This window comes from Crocodylus porosus, unplaced genomic scaffold (genome assembly GCF_001723895.1).
Source record: "Crocodylus porosus isolate Cpor-Errol unplaced genomic scaffold, CroPor_comp1, whole genome shotgun sequence".
NCBI lineage: Eukaryota > Metazoa > Chordata > Crocodylia > Crocodylidae > Crocodylus > Crocodylus porosus.
The window spans coordinates 10,769,530-10,788,115 of record NW_017728909.1 but is presented as its reverse complement, the minus strand read 5'-3'; the positions used below and the strand labels follow the sequence as shown (position 1 = coordinate 10,788,115).

At 46.2% G+C, this 18,586-nt stretch overlaps 1 protein-coding gene across 6 annotated transcripts in view; it reads left to right on the top strand.

Moving 5' to 3' along the window:
- The window catches only part of CTIF (cap binding complex dependent translation initiation factor), a 331,179-nt gene that overhangs the window by 96,947 nt on the left and 215,646 nt on the right, over positions 1-18,586 (top strand). For 5 of the 6 annotated variants that reach the window (XR_002100346.1, XR_002100345.1, XM_019531783.1 and 2 more), the window contains exon 3: positions 1,932-2,015. The exons of the other annotated variant lie outside the window; for it this stretch is intronic. Coding sequence is in view for 3 of the 5 variants with exons in the window: in XM_019531783.1 (XP_019387328.1) it covers positions 1,932-2,015 (84 nt within the window). In the remaining 2 variants the exon portion in view is untranslated. The remainder of the gene's footprint in view (positions 1-1,931; positions 2,016-18,586) is intronic. 6 annotated transcript variants of the gene reach the window in all.

Here is an 18,586-nt window from a genome sequence, read left to right as displayed (position 1 = left end):
AGCAGGGGTCCAGTGTTGCCCTTGCTTTTCCTCCGGCTCCCCACATATCTGAAAAAGGACTTTTTGTTGTCCTCGATGCTGGAAGCTAGCTGGAGTTCAGTTGCAGCCTTGGCTTTCCTGGTTTGCTCCCCACAGGACTGGACCAGTGCAAGGCGGTTTGTCCCGTGTCAGTATATCTATATGGCAGTCCAGCAGAATGGCTTTAAATAGAGCAGAAAAAGGATTTCATAGAAGAGTTAAAGAAACAGAGCAGGAGAATGATGAGCACTTGAAAGAAGCACAGACAAGACTGCGGTCAGTTGTAATGTCACCTAGGTGTTGACTTAGAAATGCCATTGCCAGACGGTGAGAAATTATGTGCACGTCACTTTTGAAGTAGAAGTCGTTAATACTGACCCTCTTTCTGTTTTGGAGCCTTATTCACTTGGGCCCATAAGTGTACAAATCCATTTGGGTTTTTTTCAGCTGCTTGTATGGAATTAATATATTATTTTCTTCCCTGTGTACCAGCCTCACTGACATTTGCATCAGACTGTCTGATTTCAGAATAACATTTATCAGCTAATCTCATGTTGAAGCAGTCACAGGAGCTCAGATTGGACTGGGTAAAAGCTTTGTCTTGAGTGATTCCCCCCTCCCCTCCAACACAAAAAAGGGTTTGGTCTAAATGAGGATTTTCATGACAGTTTTTCTTTTGTGTTCTGCAGCAAGCATTGTGCTTCCTTTGCAAATATGAGTGTTCAAAAATTGTAATGTTGTGGCTATAATACCATGCTGTGAGCATCTTGTGGGAAGTCAGAGTTGCTCAAGTCCCTGGTCTCCTCCAAGAGCTGCGCTCTGCAGCTGGACTGTATCTCTCATGAAGCACAGTGTTGAGACTCATTCTGTGATTGCCTTCTCTCATTGTATGAGACCCCACACTGGTAACGGGAGACGAAACCTGGCCTATAACAGAATGGGTCACAAGGCACCTGGGCTACTGCAAGTACTACCTTTGCATTTTCAAATAGACATGATTTACTTTTGTTGCTACGTTTTGCTGAAACTGCTTTTATTTTTTTTTTTCCTATGGACATTTTTCATGAAAGTGACTTTCTTTTTGTTTTTGGCAATTTTTTTTGTGGGGAGGAGGGCTATTCTCCAGTCAACTCTGCTCCCAGAGTGACAGCTCCTGGTCACATTGCAGCAGAATTATGGTGGTCCAAAGTGAATTTCTCTAGCCAAGGTGTCAAATGTTGGGGGAGCAGCAGCAATTGTACAGTCCTCTACACTGAGCTAGAACTAAACCAAGTTTGGTATAGTGTGAGGCCTAAATGACAAGCAGGGTGAGGTAAATGCATCCCTGGTATAACTCCATTTAAGTTCACTGAGAAAAAAAATCACATATCACTGTAGTATAGCATCTCTTTAAACAGGCCTTATTCAGTCAGATTAAAAGTGTCATCACTTTTCTGTAGCTGTGCTAGGAAAGCTTTTCTCTGAAATCTGTGTTAGGCCTATTGAATACCGCCCCTGTGCCTTCTTTTTTCATTTCCTGTGGCTATTTGTGAATCTTGCCCTTTTATGCATTCAGGAGCCAGTATTTCAAATTTGTACCGAAATCCATGAGCTTGACTCGTTCTTTAGTTGTCAGCAAGAGGGTTCCACAGACTGCACAGAGTATGAAAAGAAACGATAACTTTGAAGGGGATGTGGAGGTGATGTGTTTGACTAGCTCTGTTTCATAAGGCGACTAGAATAAAAGCAACGCACGAGTAGGTGCTACTGTGCATTTAGTCCCTCTTGTAAAACACCCACAGACACGTACAGCAGAGCGTTCCCTGGGCTGCCAAGAACAGCTCGATAGCGTTTTCCTCTGTGCAAGGCTTTGACTCGGCAGTTTTCCCAACCCAGCTATTATTTTACACAATACTTTTCTATCCCTTTTACAGTGGACAGCGGATTGTAGTGAGCAGCTAGATGGCAGCTGTTCCCCATCCAGAGGGAAGGGCTCCTTGGCTAATGAACGCAATCAGGTAGGAGACGTGCTTGGCTGTTTGTGTCAGAGCTCTTGCTTTTTTACTTTGCCATTCAGACCCACTGAGTCTGTGTTTTCCGCATTCCCTCAGTGACCCCATCGCTTAGGAGGAGTAACAGGAGTCAGCAGGAGCAGCAAAAATCAAGATAGCTTGGAGAAACAGCTTTCAGGTTATATCAATGTAAATAGGAGTTCAAGACACTAGCATCTTTAACCATTAAAGCCATTAAACTCTACGCACATACTGGTACTCTACTACTCACTGGGCATATCTACATGTGCTTATTAATTCGCAGCAATAAGCTCCGGAGTTAATTGCTGCTGGGTGCACGTCTGCATGGGCACCCGAGACTGCGGCACATTGAGCTGGGGTGGAGCAGCCCTGGCTGGTGGGTGACCCTGGGGGTCAATGTGCCAGCCTGGGGCTGCTCACCCTGCCTCAGCGTGCTGCAGAAGGACTGGCTGGGGTATGAGGGTACTTCAGTGCAGGCCAGCCAGCAGGCAGCTCCCAAACCCTCATGCCCCAACCAGCCAGGGCAGCATCTACACTTGCACTACTGAACAGTAAAAAACTCCACGGCAGGATAGTACTTGTATTTACAAACACTATCCTGCTGCAGAATAAATTAACTTACTCCAGCTTAATAGGGATGCACGTGTAGATGCTGAGACATTTACTGTGCAGCTAATTAGTCTACTGCACAGTAAATGTCTCGCATAGATAAACCCAGTCAATGCTTATTTGTATTACTAGACTTTGAAATGAAGCTTTTCTCGTCTTCCAGCGCTCTGAATGCTGTAAGGCAGAGATGGAGAAGACCCCTTCAGGCCCTTAGCCCATCATGCCAGCAAGGAAGTGTGATCCAAGGAAAGTGGGGTTATCTCTTTGCACTCTGAATTAGTTCCAGTTAAGCATCTGGGCAGATGCTGTCATGGGACACCTTGTCCTGTAGCCACCTGCTATGAATAGTCTGTCACTGACAGCAACTCCTTCCTATTGAACACCATCATTGACAATGGAAATCCTTCTCCTTCTGAAGACTGCTCACTTTCGATTGAAGTTCATTTCTTTCTAGTAAAAGGAAGTTGGCATACAGGGTGAAATTTATTCCTGAAGGGCTTTTAATGAAATCCTATGTGTGAATAATTTGCAGTGTCAAAGTCTGGTTGTGTATATGAACCAAACCTGGGATAAGGGCCGGGTTTGAATTACACTCCTTCTTCTGTGGGGGTTGCAGCAGTGGCAGCTGGAAGTCGGAAGGAGCCGCCACCACCACTGCCTGAGCTTCTTAGACAGGCTCAGAGCAGGCTGGGGTCTCTCGTCTCTTATGGGGGGGCTCAGCACCTCTGAGCTCCCCTGTAATTCAAGCCCTGGATAACGGAGTTGTGTTTGACAGCAGGTGCCTGCTAGGATATGTGCCGATGTGTGTTGCTAGTAAGTATGAGTAAAATGTCCAGGTGGGTGAGGTATGGTAGAGAGGGTGCATCACAAACCAAGGCGCCTGTGCAGTAAAGTAGAAGCAGAGGTGAGAGCCGAGTGCTGGGCAAATGTAGCATCTGTGTATCGGGAACAGAAAGGTGAAGTTGGGCTTTATCATGCACAGGAGGTGTGCATCATGAACTCTGTCTCAGATGCACTTCCATTGCCTTTCCAAGAGTGGCTGTGTCACATCCTGTTACATCTGGTGTAGTGCACTTGGAGCATCTGCGCTGTGCTCTCCATTGCAATCCTCCCTAGCATGGTCCTTGTTATTGGTGTTGCCTCTGATTTGTCTTTCTTGCTATGTAGGAAGTTAAAAGATTGAGGTAGCAGGAGAGATAAATAACTTGGAAGTGGCTCCAGAGACAGTATCCTACAGGGTTCCTACTGAACCAGCCGGCTGGAGCAGACTGGCGCATCAAGGGAGGGAGCCATGAATGCTGTTCCCCACCGTCAGGTCCTTCCAGATGCCACTTGCCAACCACAAAGCTGCACAGCTGGTTGTCTCAAAAACATGATCCATTGTGGGACTGAATGCTTTACATACCCTGGGGTATAAAGTGAGCTAGAAAGGTGATTTGGGAAGATATTCATCAACAAAAAAGGAGGCTGCTTGTTGCTTGTGCTCTCCAGACTGTGCTGTGTAGGGCACTGCCTGGATGCCAACCGGAGCTGGATTCAAGGAACTGCTAACCAAACTGCATCCAGTAGGCTCAGAGGATAGAGAACAGATCTCCCACTGGGTAATTACTATGCAACAGAAAGGTCCAGATATCTGGGAAAGGGGACTGAGAACATAAGAAGCATGCACATGGTGGGAAAAGCCTGCTAAGTGCATGTCTACATTGCCTTTCTGCTGATCCCAGATGCATCACATCAAGCAGTGGTTCCCAATCAAGGTGCCAGGGGACCCTGGGGTGCTGCAGGATCCTTTGAAGTGTGCAGCAAGGAGTGAAGCGATAAGATAGATGCCAGGATTGCAGGCTCACTCTCATCTCTGCCTGGCAGTTTCCCCCACCCCTACTACCTGGCCCCTCTGCAAGAAGATAAGCACTGTAATAAATAAGTTAGTTATTGAAAAGGGGTGCCTTTATATTTGCAAGACTAGGGGTCATCTGAACCCTAAAGCCTCTAGGCTTCCACGCAGGATGCCTGCCATGGACTTGCAGAGGATCCAAAGCCCAAGATTGATGGGTTTGGGTAGGAAGATGCTTGCCCAGTGGCAGAGCCAAGTGCGCAGACTTGAACACCTGAGCTCTGCTCAGTCGAAATTTGGACCTCGCCGTCTGGGCTTTCCCGACAGAGTTCAGGACTGTTTTGGCCCTTGAAACAAAATTAAAAAAACCCCGAACTGTGGTGGTGAGGTGCATTTGAGAAAAAAAACAAGCACAGGAAAGCAGCAAACATGAGGCCCAGCGAGCTTATAGCAGAAGACATACTGCGGAGAAGCTGAGCTGTAGATGCTTGTTAAAGCCTCCGAAGGTGGCAAGCACAATGGTGGATACAATATACGGTAGCTTTGATCTGCAGCCTCCTGGCCGCTGTGAAATATTCAGCAGCGGGTCCTTGATAAGAATTTTTCCCCCCCTCCCCTCTTGCCTGAATCTCCTCTGAATGCCGAAGCTACTTTGAATTCAGATTCGGCTCTGGCTGTTTTCACTAAGCCCGCTTGGCCTGCTCGGGGTACGAACGGGATAGTGTTTTCTCGCCAAAGGATGTTGCAGACTAGCCTCCTGAGCCTGAAGCAGACAAACAGCAAGGCTTGTCGGGCTCAGCTGCTGTGCTGCAGGTCTGTGGGTGGATTTGTAATGCAGAGAGGAGGAGGTCAAGCATAAGCGATGGGTTTCTTTCTCAAATCAGCGCAGCGCTGACATCTTTCATCTGCCATGTGTTTTGGTGCGGTCTTGGAGGGGGTGGTGATGCACCTTTTTGATCTCTTCCCAGAGGGATCTGGTTTGGATAAACAAACAGTGTTCATGTGTGTCCAAGTTGCCCTTTCTGATCTGCTTTCATTGCATTTGAGTTCTCTCCCAGGCAGCACCCGAGCTAATCATGATCCCTCTCCACTTTCAGCTTGTTTTAATGAGTGGCGATTTTTCCTTGGCGCCTAACAGGGAGTTGCTAGTTATTGTTCTTTCTCAGTCCCCTCTTTATTACTGATTAGTACTGCAGCCCTGTTGAAGACAACGCGGCTTCATTTATTGTTGTGGACTGTTGACTTTTACCGGTAACTAAATAGTTTAGCAAGATGCATTGTGGAAGGATGTTTTGCTTTTCATGTAAAACATCTCATCATTATTGGTGCTGCCAGAGAAGCATGTTTGTTGCTCACAAAAACCAGTGCTGAACAAGATTTTGGATTTTTTCCCCAGGATGTTGAGGTTTCTGTTCCCTGAAAAGGGGGGGGGCATTTTTTTCAATATTTGTTGAATTTTTTATTTTGATAGAAACATAGTTTCTTTGGCAAGCCATTCTGAATGACACATTTTAGACTAGTTGTAGTTGTGGTGGAAACGGGTGTTTTAAAGTAGCTGCGTTATCTTGTGCTGTGGTCTTGTAAGACTTCTGCAGGCTAAGACATTTCCGACCTCGTGGATGCTGTACAGGAGATTCTCAAGGAAAAGCCAGAGAGGTGGAGGATGGGTGTATCCCATGCAGAGTGGTTTTCTTTGATCCAGTACTAAGCTGAAGCATCGCATGAATCAAATAGGGACCTAGCGGACTCTTTGAAAGCGCCTAAGTTAAGTATCTAGTTTCCTGACCGTCACAAGGAACACCAGCCAGCATCTGTAGGTGCTTCAGATACCTTTGAAAATCTGACCTCCAGTACCTCCAGGCAGTGATAGCAGCACAGAAGTTGATAGCTAGATCTTTTAATTAAATATATTTTGTGTTCCAGGTCAAATTAGCCAAATCAGTTCCAAGTTGTACTGATTGAGCAGAACTGACTCACTCCAAACCCGTATCGATCAAGCAGGTCGTTCTAAACACCAGGCACGGCGCTGGAACCGGCGAGCGTCCTCCATCCCTGACCCATCCCCCTGGGACTTCAGCTACTCCCAAATCCATTGGCAGGCATCCCACGTTTAGGGCCAAGCCTGGAGAGCTTGGGGTTCGGATGCCCTGATATACACAGGCATGAATGTCCCCTGCTGTGCCGCCTCCTCTTAGTCTTTACCAAGTAGTTACTTGTGTGTGAGGTGTAGGCTGTCGCCGTGTTGGACAAGGGCAGACAAGGCTCTTTGTGTAAATCCAGTATCTTTTACTAGACTAGTTCAAATACTTGGAAAAATGTTCCAACTGTTTTAGTTGGTCTAATAAAAGATGTCAGATTTACCCAAAGAAACTTGCCTTGTGTGTGAGGAATTCTGGATTGGATCTGCTGTGCTCGCCTCTCCTGCTCACAGGGAGCAAGGAAGTAGCCTCAAAGTCTTTGCATTTAGGGGCTTTGGAGATCTCCAGGGGCATTTTCCAAGTTAACCCTTCCTGCATTGGCCAGATCCCAAGCAGATCAATACATTCTGCTTACCTCAAATTTCTCCCTCCAGCTTCAGTTAGATACAGTACTTGCTTCTTGTCTTAACTTAGCTGCGTTTTATTACTCGCCCCTGATAAATGGGCACTGAAAGTAAGTTGTGGGCTACATGATTGTCTGGAAGAGCCCTTGAGCACACTCCGAGCCTCTGGGGTGAAGGACACCGCGTCACTGGATCTGAGGATAAGATACTTGGGTAGATAAGAATAAGGGGCATTGCAAGAATTGAATCACCTCAATAACTTTCCACTTGGGCAAAGAAATGTTAAAAAAGCCTAGTGGGAAGCTTATGCAAAAGGCTTTTATTTGCAATTCCCCTGGCGAGGACTGTTGCAAGCACAAAGGTCTTTGATGTATTTCTGAGAGAAATTCATTAAGTATAAAGGCTTTTGGTGCTGTGTGGATTCAAAAATTCAGCAGGGATGTTCATACAGAAAGGGACGGGCAACAGCTGCTCGGGAGGTGCAGTCTTGTATGAAGCATCATTAGCAAAATATAATCAAATAAAATAAAGTAGCATTTCCCCATTTCTTCAAGTTAAATAAGATGAGACTTTTTGCTTGGGATGCAAAAAAACCCCCAACCTTTGCTTTTCTATAGTCACTACCGGTTGTAATTCAGCTTGAGGTTAGGACTGTAAGCACAAGGGGGAGGGAGCGCTGTCTTTTTCTAGTTGTTTTTTTTCATACCCAGCACAGTGGAGGCTTGTTGCATGATAAGTGCATCTGTATTTCAGTGGAAATCACTTCCTCAGAAGTGGTGAAACAATGAGTGAGTAAAACACATCATCTTGAAAGAGTGCCAATAAAAATGCTACCTCTTGTCATCCTGTAGCGTACTCTGAATTGCACAGTTGCAGGGGGAAAAATACCTTAGAGGAATTATGGGGAGTTCAGTCTGAGTCAAAGATGGTATCGTTTTTCATTTCCCTCCACCTGGAGAAGCAGCCCATGCTAATACCACAGAGGGGAGGACAGAAATCTCATGATTTTGGGGGACTTGTCTCATTATTTTTTAATGGTTGTGGCTAGCAATGCCGGTGCTGTGGTTTTAAATCCACCTGTTTCAGGTCTAGGGACAGGTGGTGTAGGTGTCTGGTAGTGTCATGCTTTAGGGTTTTTGTGGGTTGCCCGTAGGGGCCAGGAAGGACTTTGTCTCCCTTGTAAATGCCCAGACTGGGCATTTTGCATTTCTCTCTAGTGTTGGGCACCACCCTTTTCCTAGGCTCTTATGTCTGGGTATTAATACTTCCATGCTGATTCAGTAGCAGAACATCGGCACTGCCCTTATCTCCTCTGCTTTTACCTACAGCAGGTTGTAGGGTGTTTGTGGGGTTTCAGGTATTGTGCCTTGTATTGGAGAGGGTCTGAAGTAGTAATTTTGGGGATTCCTTGAGAAATTGGTTGCTTGTGAATACAGGGACTGAGCTCCCAGAAAGCCTATTCCAGTCCAGTGTTCATTAAAAAAAATCCTCCATCTTACGGTAGCAGAAAGTAGATGGTGGGTGGTACAGGAGAAAAATTGACATGGTATTGGACTTGTGGATCCATTGCAAAGAACTAAGGCTTGGACCAGTGTGATTTTTTGAGGGCAGCTTTGCATCTGGAGGAAAAAAGGGAATGTTTTTATTGCAGGCGGACTGGAAAAATGAATTTGGGATGTGGTCCCAAAGTTAGACTGTTAGGATTCTTCTCAGCAGAAATGAATTTGTGCAACAGAGTACAAGTGAAGCAGTTCAAAGTGTTTGATAACCACACTTGTCTCCAGGCTATTGCTGTCACATATCCTGTTGTCATGTATCCATACTCTTATATAATCTCAAGTATCACCCCCCTCCTAGACACTCATCCTGCTCTTGGACAGGCTTTATGGTGCCGGGCGTCTGGGCAGAGACTCTGATTATGGACCCTGTGTCTGCCAGTCATCTTGGAGACCTCTAATCTAGTTTCCTAGGCCATTTGTAGACAACACTTTAAAGGGGGTTAAATGCCTTTTGCACCGCTTTAACAGCATTGCTGTTTGCACATTCGGCGGCGCGTTGCATGTTAATTCCAGCTGCTGAAGGACATTCAGTGGCATAATACACCTTAAATGACTTGGGGTGCAGCAAATGATTTTGGGGCGCTGCAAAGTAAAACACCTCCGAGGAGTTTTAGTTTCCTACTCTACAGCCGTGGAGGGAAGCACCGGGCTCCATGAGGCTTGGTGGCTGTGCAGGCAGACCGGGCAGGCTCCACAGAAGGAGGGGAAAAAAGTTGCCTGAGCTGTGTGGGGGCCCAGTGCTTCCCTCTGTGGCTGCGGTGCCCCCCCGGACTGCCTGAGCTGGGTGCCTGGGGGTGGGTGATGCCTGGGGGGAGGGGGGCGCCGCTGTCATGGAGGAAAGCACCAGTGCCCACCCCCTGCAGCCCGGGGATCTCTCCGCCTGCCGGCAGCTCACTCTCCCCTCCCCGCCGCTGGAGAGGCAGGTAAAGATCAGACTCCGACACGGGTGTACACGACACAGGGGTTTACTTCACCCTAAATTGAAGCAGTGTTTTTAAAAAACCACCGTTTCAATTTAGGGTGAATTAAATCCCCGTGTCGTGTACAAATGCCCCTAGGCTTCAGGCTAGCACAGCCTCTCCACTAGTTGTCAGATGCCCCAGACTTCACAGACGTTAGGGGCCCACTACTTTACCGATTCCCCTTTGCGGACAGCACAACAGTGACACAGACACTCCAAAAGGATTCCTAAATCTACCCACGCTGGCGCTGTACTAGAAAACATGAGAGACTTCGAAATCTTTACAAAAAACAATAAAAACCTTGTGCAAATCCCTGCCTTCACTGCCCTCGTTGCACTGGAGTTTTGCTCCATCCTTTAAGAATCCCAAGACCTTCCTCTTCTCCTACCCGGTCTTATCTGAGTGCACTGCATGATCAAAAAGACCCTCTCAGAGCAGTCTTGGACTTCGCATAACTTTTTATTCTCCTTAGTCATACAACTCTCCTGGTCAGTCCCGAAATCCCCTGCAAGTATTGCAGGGCCTCTCTCCTGGTGCTTCACTGTTTGGTTGAAGACCACTGAAAGTCCAGACTGGAAAAAAAAAAAGACTTTATGCTGGTTGAGTAACATTTTTATCAAAGCTATTGTATTGCCAGGGGCAAAATTCGTCCATGCCAGTGTCATTTTTAATGTCTGCAGCTTCCAGGCCAGGTGTGAGGTGTGCCATGGTTCCTGTGACTACATGGTTCATTTTAATACCTACTGAGGTGTACTGATGCGGCTGGTTCAAAATCTATCACAATTCACACATTTTGCACAGAGCAACTTTCTTCTGAACTGCCACACAGAAATCTGAGTGTGTGGGTTTTTGGGGGAGCGGGCACTCATTTCTGCTCTGCTTCATCTGAGCTATGAGGACTGCCTCAGTAGCAGAGTCACAGATCGCAAAGACGGAAAAGAACTGATGTGTGCTCAGAAGTCCAGTGCCTTGCCAAGGGAGGGTTGCTTCTCATAGTCTATTTTCCTTTATTTCTAAAGTGACAAGTAAAAGAGCTGCCAAATTGCAGTCTCTTTTTGGCAACTCCTATTTGATCAAATTGCTGTGAGATTTTTTTCTTGAGAAAGCAGCGCTGGGTGAAATGTAATGAACCCAGGTCTAAATTACAGAGAGAAAAAAAGAAAAGCCTCCCTTTATCTTGATGCCTGTTACTTCACATCAGGACTGGTACTGCCTTAACATGAGTGACTCAAGTCTGGCTGCGTAATTAAATCAAGACCCTTCTGACAGCTCGGCCTTATGATAAACTTCTCGAAACTCCTGTCTTCTGCCTACTGGCTTATTGACATAAGCAGATGTTGTACAATGCCCAAATCCTTGGCTTCCAGTATCAGCTTTAAGGCTGTGCATGGGCTGTATTTACAGAGGGAATGAGAATATTTCCTTGCTATGAGATTTAATTAGTTCCTAAATTCCAGTTAGAAAGGCTAACATTTTCTGCTAAAATGTCATGTCTTTGAGGTTTCTTACATTTTGATTCTTACACTTTTTCCCCGATGCAGTTAAAAGTAAAAAGTGAAGAGAGCCCCTGATGCCTTGCCTACAGAGAGCAAATGGAGCTTCTACCTCTGCTTTAGAGTGGGGGAAACTGAGGCACGCTGAAACCAAGTGTCTTCCCCAAAGTCACACAGTGAGTCAATATGAAAGCCAGGACAGGAGCCAGACGGTGTGTTACCATAAGCACTAATTATTGTTCCCTTTATGAACTGAATGGAAGATGATTCACATGGCCTAACAGATGGGTTCAGTTGTCCAGAAAAGGCTGTGTGGCTTTGACTACATGAAACAGCATCATCTATTGAAAAGAAAATACCAGTAATTAGGTATGTTGCTTTACTTGTTTCCTGGTAGGCATGTTGTCCTCAGCTGCCTCAGGACAAGACACATGGCAACACTGATCATATATTTATGTCATCTTTCAACCCAAAGCACTTAACAGACTTAAAATACTGTCAGAGAAATTGTACATACAGTGATTTATACAGGGCAGGGTTGCCAACCCAAGGTTTTTTTAACTTATTTTTCTTTGTTTTTACTAACAATCTGCAAACTTTTTACTGACAGCAAAAATTTTTTACTGGTGTGGTTTACATGACCCTTCTGCTAGCCCCAGGACAACAGTAGCAAAGACCAGTTTAACACCAACGAAAGTAAAAAAAAATCAATAAAAAATTACCTTGAATTGGTAACCATGCTCAATTGCAGCAGTGATTTTACAACATGCTGCCCCCACCACAAGGGTCTCCTATTCACCCCCACACCCTGATTACACTGACTGCACTGCTCACCATGCTTCCTGTCCCCCAGCCTTACTCTTGCTGGTCCTACTGGCCTGTCTTGGCATGGCCTCCCACTAAACACCTCTCCCCATCTTCCAACCCTGCAGCTCGATCCTGGCCTCACAATCCTCTCCCCATCCTGCCCGGGGCTGCATGGCCTTACCGATCTGCAAGCGAGCAGTGTTACAGGCAAGTGATGGGATGTAGCAGCAGCACAGGGCTGGAGTAGGGGGCTACAGAGGGGCTGTGTGCCCAGGGGCCATGCCACAGGCTGGATGGTGTCTGGGCCAAGCAGGACTGAGGGACCCTCTATGCACGAAGTCCCTTTGCGGGCCATATTGAATCAATGTCGCACACATGCAGTGGGGCCAACCTAGTTACAGATACTTAAGAGATCTAGATGTCTTAGCTGTATTTAGGGCATTTATGCTGGCATTTATGTGAAGCAGAAAGTTTTGTGACTGAATAAGTGCCGCTTAGATGTCTTAGTGGCAAAGCAGAATTTCTGCAACTGGTGACTTATCCCAAAGTCTGGTTAATGTTCATCTGGGATGAATGAACTTGAGATTCCTCGCAGCAGGATAGGCCCTGCATTAATGCCGAAATAGTTATACCTAGTTATGTCCATCTCTGACTGTTACAATGTCATCTCCCTGCCTACACGTGCCCGTATTTCTGGGCAGGTGAAGGCTGATCTTTGTTTTCAGTTTTCCCAGTCTTGTCTGCACCCCAGTTCCTGCCACTAGAGCTGTACTAGTGGAAATAGTGCAGCACTTCGTGGCAGAAGAGGTTTTTCTGTCAGCATGTGATACCACTTCCCTGAATGACACAAGTGAAGTAAGCAGAAGCCATCTTCTGCTAGCGGAGCTGTGTTCACCCCAGGGATTTGCTGGCCTACATACTGAGGCTAGGGGATACGTTCTTTTCACAACCCTAGCAGACAGCTAAATCAGCAAAACTTTGTGTTGCAGAGTCAGGCCTCCAGCCGCCTTGGGAATGCGGGAGCTTTGCTTCCTAGGGATCCCTGGTTTCAGGTTTTGTCAGTGGGAGTTGGAAGTAGGTTAATAGATGTTCATGGGCTGCAAGAAAAATGGGTTGACTTCAGGGCAAGTGTGAAGTAGAGGGAAGCAGCTTGTGCCAGGAAGGAACAAACTGGCTTTTAATTGTCTGCAGCACACAGTGCTTGGCATGCAGATAAATACAATGGGGACTGTTCCTCTCAAGGGCTCTCAGTTTTCTGTCCTTTCTAAACACTGAATTATTTATGCTGAATTCTCAGAAGCTTTCCTGGTCTTGTTTTCTCAAAAGTTTTTTTCCAGGCATGGAAGATTTCTTGGTCTTCTCTGAGTCACAGAACGATTTACAATCTGCTCGATCATTCTCCTAGTAACTTTGAAAGGCCTTTCCTTCTTCCTGGGAGTGGACTTGTGGAAAGGTCCACAGCTCTTCATCATGCTGCTGCCTGCCTAAGGAGGGAAGAGGCAGAGCCACAGCTCATGGCTTGTAGGGGAGAAATCTGGAGGAGGAAGCATAGGGTAAGCCCCCAGAACAGAGTTGTAGTGCTGGCTCTGTCTGACTCCTGCGTGTGGCTTCGGGCCTCGCACTTAATCTTCGTTAGTTTAGTTTCCTTGTCTGTGAATTGAGGCACCCTGGCATTGTGGTGACTTGCACAGTAAAAAGCAGAGGAGAAAAGGCAGATGTTGCTGTCTCTTGAAGGGGTTAGAATAGCAGCTCTCTGCTTGGCGTTGTACTGAACCTTTTACTGAGGGTCTCAGCGTGAGTCTGAATATTTCCCCTTCTGGTCTCATTTACATGGCCCTTAAATTGGGCCAGGTAGGACTGTCTTTTCCCATGTTTCTCTTGCTGTTGCGGGTGGATCTGAAGGAGCGCAAGGAAGAGTGCAGTACAGCCGGCCCCTTGCTTGCGTTTTGAGACTGACCCCGCAGCCCTAGCAGCATGCCATCACACCCAGGGGAGCATAAGACATGTCTAGCTGGAAGGAACCTCCCAGTTCCCTGCTTTTTCAGGCAGTGATTTGCATCAACCCATTCTGCCCAGTGATGGTGATACAGGAGGTGTTTATGCTGTCTCCTTGAGGTCGAATCCTGGTCCCCCACGGTTACATCTTGTGTTTTCCGTTCCTCCAACGGGCCACATCCTCTGCACGCAGCCTGAGTAACAGGCTTTATCCAGGGGATTTGGGGGAGTCAAGGGTGGATTCTGTCCCCCTCCAACCCCAGCTCTGTCTGCAGTAGCTCCAGGGATTGACGCTTCAGTAGGCATCTTTTCAATAGTCACATCTCTGCTTTTCTCCATCCTTCCCAAGTTCCTATTTCTTTGTGTGGGGTGTGCAAAAAGCATCAGTGAAGGATAGACCTGGGCCATGCAGAGGTTGCAGCTTCCCTGCCTCTTCCTTTGGGCCCCCTTTGCAGAAGAATAGCACAAGTTCCCTGCAGGCTGCAGTAGGACCAGGATTTTCATGCATGCTGGGCTCTGTTTTCCCCTCTGAGCTTCCAGCTCTGCCCATATATTTCACACGTAGACGGGAGAGATCCAGGTCAGCATTTATAGGTAGGCAGCCTTCTGTGCTATCAGTTTTTGCTCTGCCTATCCCCTATCTCCACCTGTCCTCACAGACTGTTCTGAGATACACAGCAGGCGGCAACACCTCAAATCTATCTAATGAAGTGCTAATAGCACAGCAGGAATGGTGTGATTTCTTAGGTGTAGCATTCTTAAGTGATGCCTTATGGTTTAAAATACCATATTTTCTTGAATACAAGATGAGGTGTCCTCCCTTCCCCCCAATCCACATGGGCGGAAAAGCCCCTCACCTTATATTTGCATACAAGGAAACCTCCGTAAATACAGTTTAACATGAAACTACTGCCAAAAGCAGCATGTGCTCAGTAGTGGAAACCAACTACTTTATAAAATTGATTAAATGCAGCCAACACTGAGCATGACTATAAAACACATCACCCATATTAGACAAACATGCTGATTTCTGTTTTATTATTATTAGATTTTGTTTCCAGGGCCAAATCTGTACCGAATTAAGTTCCAAGTTTTGACTGAGCAGAACTCAGTCATTCAAGTCTGTGTGGCGCTACCACTGGCAAGTATCCTGTGCCCCAGACTCATCTGGCTAGGGCTTCAGATACGCCCAAATTCATGGCAGCCATCCTACATGCAAGCCGCAAGCCCAGAGGTCTTGGAGTTCAGATGCCCCCTAGTCTCGCTTGTCCCTAGGCAAAAGGCCAGAGGAGCAAACTAGAGGGAAAGCTTGAATCAGACCCCATCACCATAAAATTTTGTAGCAAAGATCATTGCATTTGGTCAGCCTACCTGCAGTGCAAGGGACAGGCCTTCACCCTCTAACTACACTCAAGTCCATTCAAGGCTTAGAAGATGGTATCTCCCCTGCCAAGGGAGGGGGACCTTTTTTGTGAGTGGCCCTTAAACACTGAGTGAGTGTTCCCTCCACAGGGAGCTGGAATGGGGCCTGGAGGCACTGCAATACCAGGCTGGCACCAGAAGGGCCATAGCGAGCCTCAACATCCTCCACTAGGTGCCAAAAATGCTACTTTTGATTTTAGCCAAAAAGGCAGAAATGCTGATGGGAACCTACCACAAGGTAGTACCCATTGCACTCAGTCCCCTTCAGCACCAACTCTTTTTCAAGTCATGGTGAGCCACTACATTGAATACATTTTTACTTCCTCTTTATTCCCACAACTGAAACTTTGGCTGTGGACTGATGGCATGTATAATTTTACTATATATACAAGCAAGTATAGAAGTGCTGCTTAAAAGTGTGTTTTATGGAATACCTGTGCTAAAACTTGCAGCAGTTTCAAAAGAGGCAAACCGCATCAATTCTGGGTGGACTAAGTCTATGGGTACCTGTAGGAATTTCACTGTATTCAAGTAAGGAAGGGGGGAAGGAGCTGCAGGGGCAGACAAGATTTATTTTCCCTGCTGTAGCAGTGGGAGCGGAGCAAATTCAAGGCAAATCTCCAATAATTGTATTCTATACCTGGAAAATTATATCAAATTTTACATTTCATATATATATAAAATCAATTACATTTTATACATTTTGTACATTTTATATATATATATAAAATCAAGCAACTAATCAAAAATTAGTTTTTATATATATATACACACACACACACACACACACACACACACACACACACACACACACACAAATTATTGAGGGATCATCTTATCAGGGTCCTCATATATTCAAGTAAATGCAGTATCTATGTCTGTTTTTTCAAAGCTTCATTAACATTATGACATTAGTAAGAACCAGGTCCAGGTCTTTTCCCTTCAGATAAATGGTTCAAAACTTACTGCCCCGGGCAAATTCCTAGAGGACTTTCCTCTTCATGGACATAACTTTGGGTTTAGAGTATTATTGAACTGCTACCTCCTGTGCCATATGCTCTAACAATACTGGAGATCCTTGCATTATTTGTGGCCAGACAAAGCTGTCGCTATCTATCTGTGCCCAATGTGGGGATTCCTACAAACAGATAGTAATGTAGCATCAGTTAAATTCTCCCCACAAAAATATACGTGTTCTATGCCATTGTTGTTGCTGTTCTGTAAAATGAGTAAATTCACTTTTATCAGATATCAGTGGAACAAACTGTGGTCACCAGTATTAAAACCCCTGTCTCTATCATGCAAGGTCCTGGAGGATGCCTAGGGCTGAGTGAAAATAGGAGGCTGCTATTCACTGGAACAAGCCACTAGTCAGAGGCTTTGTCCTTCTCACGTCTCTTTCTCTGTCTCGTTCTATCTTTTCCTCTCTTTATCTCTCTTTCTCTCTCCATACCTAAATTGCAGTACATGGGTGGGCTAGCAGAAAAGCGAACGCCTGGCAACGTTAACGCCATGATTCTGGATATTGGTAGCCCTTCTCTAATGCCTTTTTTGTCTCTTTTATGCCTTATCTCTTTCTTCAGGATCAGAGCCATACCTGCTGAAGAGCAGCAGCAGCAGCTCACTCCTAACCTGATCCACTTCCGCTGGTATATCAAGCCAGGCATGCAACGTTTCTCCTGCCGCTGGTTATCCTGCGGCTATCAGCTGTGGGGAGGACGGTGTGGGCAGGAGAGTACTTGTCTGCCAGAGTGAATTCCTGGTGGACATCTCGCTGCTTGGCTCACCTGCTGTAACTGGATTTGAGCACACCTACCCTCTGCCCTTCCCGCTGTCCGATGGGATCGGGACGGTTTTCAGCAGAAACCGACAGCTTCTTTGCTCTGCGCACTGGTGATGGCCAGGATAGCAGTTGTCATTTTAGGGCTTTGAGGGTGATGAAAGGTTGCAGGAACTAAGTATGTACAGTCTGAAGAACAAGAGATTGGGGGGAGACACGAGACCAGGTTTATACTATTTGAAAGACTGCCAAAATAAAAAATAGAAAATTATGCTCCCTTGCTGCACAGGGCAGGACATGAAGGTGTAGGTTTAAACTTCCACAAAGCAGTTTTGGATTGAATCTTTGAACGAGCTTCCTCAGCGTAAGAACAATCAGGCAGTGGAGCAAGCTGCCTAGGCGAGATGCAGAGTCTCCTTCACTGGAGGTTTCCAAGAGGCTGGAGAGGCATCCATCCGGGATGGCTTAGGACCAGGAGATCCTGCGTGGGTGCAGGGGGTTAGATTAGATGACCCTGGAGGTGCCTTTTAATCCTGTGATTCTCCTAAATACTTCTAGGATTTCCGCTTCTCTCTTTCTGTATAGCAAAGCCAGATAGGGATTCAGATCAGAGCACAGGTTTTATTGCTTCTTCTTCAGTGCCGTCTCCTGTTGGGAACCCCAGCTGATTGCATTTCCCTTTGCTTCTCCACACCGATTCCTGTAGAAGTGACTTATCTGTAAGAAAGGAGAGACTAAAAGGGCGTTTATACACATGCTCCGGGGGTGTGAGTGGGGGAGGTGCTTTAATTACAGCAGATCCAAGAGCCGCTCTAATTAAACCACCTGGAGCATCTCATGTATGAGTGTCCCCACACTGAAAAATGGTGGTGGCAGTGTTTTAACCAAAACTTGTTGAATGAACTTTAGTTAAACTACCCCTGCTGCCATTTTTCAGTGCAGGGATGCTGATACGTGAGACACTGGCATCTGCTGGAGCATGGTAATTACCACGCTCAAGCGCATATTTTCTCAAACTGTTGTACATGTAGGCGACACACAGGCAGGCAGTATGCAGGTATCCCAACACTCTCTTGTTCTCTTTTCCTTTCAAAATTATGGCAAAAAATTTGGTTCAATTTAAAAAATTATATTTCCCAGTCATAATTTGGGTTCAGCCCTCCTAGCTTTGGCCAACAGGACCTCTAGCCCAGGTACATATGTGAGTTGTGCACCCCAGGTGTAAAAGGTGGCAACCTTACCCACACCACATCACACATCTGTCATATCACGGCCTTATATACACAGCCCTTCTTCCAACATACAGCACACATTTGTCTGTAGATATAAAATCCCCTGGAAAGTTGAGTGTTGGGGTACTTATTAAAATGTTCAGAAGTTAGGGGGTACTTACTACTTAAAAGGTTGAGAACACTGCTCCAGCAGACTCGATTAATTGAGTCTGCTCTGATGCGCTGTAATTAGTGCGTTGGAGCAGCCTGGCTGCATGTGTATAGGCACCGAAAGGTGTTAATTAGGACGGAAAAGGATCTTGGAGTCGTCCGGAAAAGGAT